We start from the raw sequence: 6,921 nt of genomic DNA, 5'->3' as shown, positions 1-6,921 counted from the left end.
GAGGACGATAGGATACTTGAAGCCATAGTTGTTGAGGAGGTACTTGTTGAGCAACAAAACCCCGATGTTAGACGAGTACCATGCCGTCACAAGCCCGATCGTGAATGCCTAGGGTTTCGCTTTCAAATCTGAAGAGCTTTTAGCCGCCGTAGGAGAAACTTGGTGGAGCCGTCTTCTATCCGCTAAACATGGATCTGTTAGGGGTAGGGTTGGGGCGTACAGTAAAAGGGAGAGGTGGGGAAGAGAAGAGCAGAGATCTGGAATTGGGGAGAAGCATTTGTAATTCCAGAGAGAGAATGAGATCATCGAGCATTGCCGGTCGGTGAGATGTCGGAGACGGTGGTGATGGTAGTGATGCCAAACTCCGTCTTCAATATCGATTTTTTGTGCTCCATTTTTGTTTCGAGAAACGAGCGAAACAAGTAAAAGTTGTTTCGTCATTCATGTTTCTTGAAGCATAAATTGTTATAAATTTCAATTTATGTTTCAAGAAACAAGTGGAACAGAACACTTTTACCAAACGGTATTTATGCCGTTTCTGTGTTTCTGAGAACAAGAAAACACAGAAACACGTTTCTGATTACGTTATCAAACGAACCCTAGATATGTGAATGAAAAATGTTAGGCCCTATTAGTATAGGCCTCACTTAGGTCAGCCAAATGACATATTATGGTCATAAGAAAGTTTTCTACATTTTTTTTTTTAGAAAAATAAAAATAGATGAGAAATTGATTCTCCACAATTCCCATAAATAAGAGTGCTTGATAAAGAGGGGTGAGAAACTAATCACACAATCTCATTAAATATATTTATTTTTGTCCGATGATTTAGCATTCCATTTACTTTCAAAGTTTGATAATGACTGCTGATATTAGTAAAGAAAAAGCTCATGATGTGTCTCTCTCTCTCTCTTCTTCCCTGTTTTTTCTCTCTTCTGCCAAATTTCACAGCATTATAAAATAAATGATTCCATCGTTTTCTTTCTTTCATTTCCTTTCCTTTTCTTGTTAACCCGACTTACAATATGTGAGATTCACCTTTTACACCTCCTTTCACATACAAAGCCTTAATAATTGATAGCATTCCTAACTGACTATTTTAGACTAATGTTTTTACCAATCTCCCACGAGAAACACTTAACCCCAAACAATATATATCTACATTGCCTGTACTCTCTTTCCTTACTCTGTTTTTCCTTTTTTTTTTATTCAATCCTACTAAGCGTCGCTGATCAATGTCCAGCCTATTGAGCGTTAATAGGCCAATGACTATCTATACCTATCCATTCACTTATGCATATAACAAGCTTCAATCTCAAAACCTCATATCTTAGACACCGACTCGTTTTCATTTTATATGATGTGTCTCATCCATTATTATAAACAGACTCGCATGATGTACCCAAATGGTATTTCTTTTTCATTTTATTTGGTTGCAAGTCCAATCTACTGTCTCGTTCTAAATGCAACCGTCCCTACTTGAGCACTACCTCAAATAATCGTCAAACCCTACAACAATGTACATGGTGGAGGCACCAAAGGTAATAGACAAATAAATAATATAATAACATCACCTGCCAAAAGCAAAAGCAAAAGCAAAAAAACAGAGGCCGTGAGATAACAAATAACAGATTGACCATGGTATATTTTCCACCTCAATTCACATTTCACATCCACTTTATTTCCACGTAAGCGCCAACTGAACTTTTTTTTGGTGAAGGGCCCAAAGAGGGGCCAGGAAGAAGGGCCCACAAAGGACTACACACTTTGCTGAGAAAGGATGAGAGTGGGGGAATTATCAAAAATAGATGGAGGTGGGGGAGGAGAGTTTAATAGAGCAGACCAAACAAATCTGGACCACTCATGTGGTGGTATTGGCATTAGATCTGGGTCCACTTAGAATAAAAGTTACGTATGTCTCCTTACAACCCAGCCATTGCCATTCCTTTAAACGATGGGTGTCTTCCAGCTTGGTTTCAGCATCATTACCTTACACCGTCCTTGTTCATTTTCTATTCTATCCAAAGAGGCTGAGGAAAGATAAAAAATTCCACCCTTCAACCGCTTACAGCATCCCACCAAGGTTTTAGATATCTGGATTGATCTAGGGATAGGTCTCCACAGATACAGGTCTGGAACATTCTGGATTGGACCCTTTTATTTTAAAAGTAACAATACAAATTTTACTACCTTCTTACTTCAGAAAATAAAAAACAAGTTTTACTACCTTTTACCCTTGGGTTGTATGGATGGATTAATATTGGATCGATCCAGAGTCAAGATTGATCTTGATTGATATCGATTCGATCCAACCAATGTTCATGATCTCAATTCAATTTTTAAAACTGTGATCCCCCTTGTAGTAGCTATCTTTTTCGTATTTATTTATGATGTGATCATATGATTGAACTCTTCGATCATCATTACACTCTAATCTCTATTATTGACGACATGAAAAATACCCTTCTCTAATGCAATGCAATGGAAAGATTGTAGTGGATATATAGATTCCCTCCACACATAAGAATATATATGTAAAGATTAGTTCAAATTGTAGCATAAAAAATGTCATTATAGAACTTTTCAATGCTTGCCTACAATTTGATTTTCATGATAAAATTAATTAAATGGAATAATTTTACTTTCTGCCTTTTATCTAATTCTAAAAAATAAGAGATGTAAACTAATCGAATATGGATAAAATGAGATCGGATTTGGTATTTCTTGATTGGTTACGGATAGCCCTAATTGGATATGGATGCGAATTGAATCCAGATTTTAGATTATCCTTTTACATCCTTGGCTTGTGTAATTTGGACATTCCTCTACTCAACGGATATGATTTATTCGCAACACATGTTTCTCGGTTGTCTTAGCTCTTTTCCGCATTCTCTAGAATTTGGCAAATCTTCAAGAAACCTTAAGATCTTTAATTAGTTAATTTTTTTTTTATTATAATTAGTTGATATCTATTCTAACCAGATGTATTATGTTCCAAATTATCCGATTTCGGATCTAGAAACCCTCTAATCAGATAGTGGTACCCCTCAATGGATGCATATGCGACTTCGAATTTTTGCCTACTCCTTTACATCCATACTAAAAGTTATTTAATGCAATATTTAATGTAGGAGTAAAAAAATGAGTTATAAAAACTTTGAAAGTCATTCAATGTAGGTCATATTTGAGAACCCTTTTTTACCCTACATTAAATATCCTTATCGAATAAAACAAATGACAAAAAAGTAAGGTTATAATTTTGTTATAATAACCTTAGTTACATCAAGATTTTCTCATACCAAAATAAGGACAAGAGAACTCTACTAGTCACGTGTCCCTGGCACTAGCGTAGGGCTAATGAGAGCTCGTAGGGACATCAACATGATAGGGATTTATTTTTTCACAGGGAGTGGGATGGTGTTTTTGCATGCCCTTATGTCTAGGGCAGGGCCATGTGACCAGGTAGATTTCTTATACCCGAAAATGAGGGGAAAAGTTTCTATGGAGAAATGTGGCCCTTTTGCCCAAACACATGGGGTAGGAGGCAAACTTATCAGCCCACCCCCCAAGAAATAGAAAGGACATTTATGTGGATAATTTCTCGTGTATTCCCATTGACCCTTGCATGTAATTAGAACCGTCCCAACAAAAAACACTTTTCCTCTAAAATATTTACATAAATTTTCAATGGGAAAAAAAAAAGAGTTACGTGCAATGACCTTTAAACCCAAACATAAAAGCACATGAAATTACTTCCCCACTCCATGTGACATACAAATTTCACACAATTATGAAAAGACACTTAAATTTTCATGTGCCTCTTACTCGAGGGAGGAACCAGTGCTCCGAATAGAGAACCACTTCTTAGTCATAGGACAGAAGTACGATACAAATTCAAACAGTCTTGAGTACAAAAAGTCACATGCCTACCAAAGAAAAGCCATAAAATTTGGGCATGATTCAAAAACCAAAGTGAGGTGTTGACACATGTTTTCAGATGTCGTTATGATTCAGGAACCAAAGAAGTGTTGACACATGGTTGGAGTTATTAGTATGGATCCTAATTTTAAAGTCATAATCTTTTCTCCATTTCCTTTATAAACCTTGTTTGCAAGGGAGGAGGGCAGGAGGCTAAACTAAAGAAACCCATCATCTTCAGCATCAAACCCAACAGCATTTCAATTGTTGAGTTACAGGTCCCAGTTTTAATCGCGCTATGACAGAATTAATAGAAGCCATGACGAAAAGATTCTCGCCAGAGGGCAATGACTCATCTCCTCAGTTGGATGTAATTGGAGTTTTAAGAGAAGCCATCAAGCTTCCTTCCAAGAACAGAAAGCTTATGGCCTCTGCCACTCTCCTTGTGCTTCTTCCATACTTTATCCTTGCTCTGCTTCATTCCATCATAGCTGGGCCTTTAATAGAAGTGGTTGAGGACAGTGAAGATGATTCTAGAGTCCAGAAAGAGTTTAAAGTATTGATAGGTGTGGAATTAGCTTTCTTTGTGATTTTCTGTGTCATCTCCCTTTTTGGGATTTCAGTTACCATTTGCTCCTCTGCTCTGACTTACTTGGGGAAGAATGTGAGTCTCAAGGAGTTGTTACTGAATATTCCAGTCACTTGGAAGAGACTCTTGATCACAGCTCTTTATGTTGGGCTAATCACTGTTGCTTACGTTCTTCTGGTTCTGCTCTTCATTGGTGCCTTCGCTCTAATCTTCACAACTGGTATCATTGTTGCCTTGAGTGGCCTAGTGGGCTTCCCTGCTGCCTTATTTTATTTGTACATGGCTGCTGTTTTTATGTTGGGGCTTGTGATTTCAGTTGTAGAAGAAGACTGTTATGGAATAAAAGCACTTGAGAGAGCTATAGATCTCATCAGAGGAAGCAAGATTCAAGGATTCTGTATTACAGTGCTTCTTGAGCTATTAACCGGTCCGATTTCTTTTTTGTTCATTCTCATTATATTTGATGATGATTTAGAATTCATGATTCAGATGGCTTTTGTATCTGTTGCGACTGTTGTCTTCTGCATTTCAAGGCTTTTTGCCTTGGTGGTGTATACTGTATTTTACTATGGATGCAAGAAGAGTCATGGAGAGATAAAGTTTTAGTGTATGCCATTTGAAAAACTAGAAGTTGTAAGAGTTTAATAGTTACTTGAAAGAAATTGAGAGCGAAAAGCCAAAGTGCGAGAGTTGCACTTGGGAGTGGATGTAGGCAAGATTGTTGAACCACCATAAAATCGTTATCGCACTCTTGCGGATTTTTTTTTTTTTTTTGGGTGAATTGAAAATTTATTGAAATGGGAAAAAAGAAAAAAAGACAACAAGCTGAGCTGGCTATCCAAAAGAAAACCCAAACTCAAAAATAAATTAAAACACCAATAAAAGGAGGATACAAGAAACCCAAGGGAGAGGGACAAAGCTGTTAGGAAACATGTCCACACTCCTTACTATATTTTGGTGTTAACGAACAAACATACGTCTTTAACTTGGTTTGATAAAATGTGATTAGCTTGAAGAAAGGGTAATTAGTTTGAAGAAACACTTAGAAGGGTCGAATCAAGACATCGAGGTTTGAATTTATATAGACATGGCCTTAAAGCTTAAAGACATTCAAGATCCAAGATGATAAAGACATTCAAGAACGAAGATGAAGGCATCAAGACCCAAGATGAAGACCATAGGATAGAGAATATATTTTGTAATCTGTACACACATTGCATATGCACGCACCTCATGCATCATACTAGAATGACCTTAGGTGGTAGAGTACTCTATCAAATCTCTGTGCAAACATTTGACGTGACTCAAGGACATTTTGGGTAATCTTCGAGTTAATATCAGGAAACGGACCTTATGTAAATGTTGTAGGAAATCGAGTCATGATTCTAGCACAACTAGTTTCGGATTAATCCGAGGTCGGACAAAAAGTTATGGTCAAAACATCGTCGACAGGTTAGTATGAAAAACTTCTGACATAACAGAATCTGTCAAGCAGGCGGTTGATCAGTAGAAAGTCCCGATCGACCAGTGCCTCCCTAAAAAAGCTCCAATTACTAGTTTTTTACCTCAATGGCTCTTTTCGATCGACTGGATACCAATGGCGGTCGATCGATGGTCCTAGAATATGATCGTTAGAGCCTGATTTTCTACCTAAAATACTTCATTAAGCTCACCTATAAATACCCAAGTCGCTCTTAATTAAATATAATTAAGAAAGAGCATTAAGAGCATCATTGTAAGCATTCAAGAGTCATTAAGATTATTCTATCCTACTTGAGTTGTTCGATTACTCTAATCCCAACAAAAGGCTCAAGTCTCAATCAAGTCCTCCACTCTATCCTATGCAAGTCAAAGCCATAAAAGAGGACTTTACAAACGGTGCATCATTCATCTCTCATTCTCATCATTTGCATTACACTTGAGGTATTCCTCTTATTCCACTACTCCATATTTATTTCTATTTTTACAATTCTAGACTGTACTTAGGATTGAAAGGATTCTTTTATCCTAAAACGATGAAGGTCTCTCTACTTCCAAAAGAGATTGTAAAGGTGCCTCTCTGCCTATGAAGGGGATTTGTAAGAATACTTTTATCCATAAAAAGAGTGTAAAGGTTTTCTTCTCTACCTACCGTATTGAAAGGGAGAACTAGTGGAATACCTTACAAGAGGATTCTTGTAGGGAGTGGACTAAACTCGGATTGAGTCGAACCACTATAAATCTTGTGTTGTGTGATTGTGCCTATTTTACTTATTCCGCATCGTTTTTAATTTGCAATCACACTTGGGACCTATACATAAAAAAAAAAGTTAAAATTTTCACTAGTATAACTTATTCACCCCCTCTAGGTTATTTCAATTGGTATCAGAGCTGGAGCTTAATTTATTCAAGACTATGTTGTCTTAAAAGTGAGT

General features: G+C 37.0%; 1 protein-coding gene across 1 annotated transcript; it reads left to right on the top strand.

Moving 5' to 3' along the window:
- The first annotated feature begins 4,216 nt into the window (after window positions 1–4,216).
- Window positions 4,217–5,113, top strand: LOC122084735. The gene has a single exon (XM_042653178.1). The coding sequence runs from the start codon at window positions 4,217–4,219 to the stop codon at window positions 5,111–5,113; it is 897 nt and encodes a 298-aa protein (XP_042509112.1).
- The last annotated feature ends 1,808 nt before the right edge of the window (window positions 5,114–6,921 follow it).

The sequence above is a fragment of the Macadamia integrifolia genome, chromosome 7, assembly GCF_013358625.1.
Source record: "Macadamia integrifolia cultivar HAES 741 chromosome 7, SCU_Mint_v3, whole genome shotgun sequence".
Classification (NCBI taxonomy): Eukaryota; Viridiplantae; Streptophyta; class Magnoliopsida; order Proteales; family Proteaceae; genus Macadamia; species Macadamia integrifolia.
This window is presented reverse-complemented; position numbering and strand designations above follow the sequence as displayed.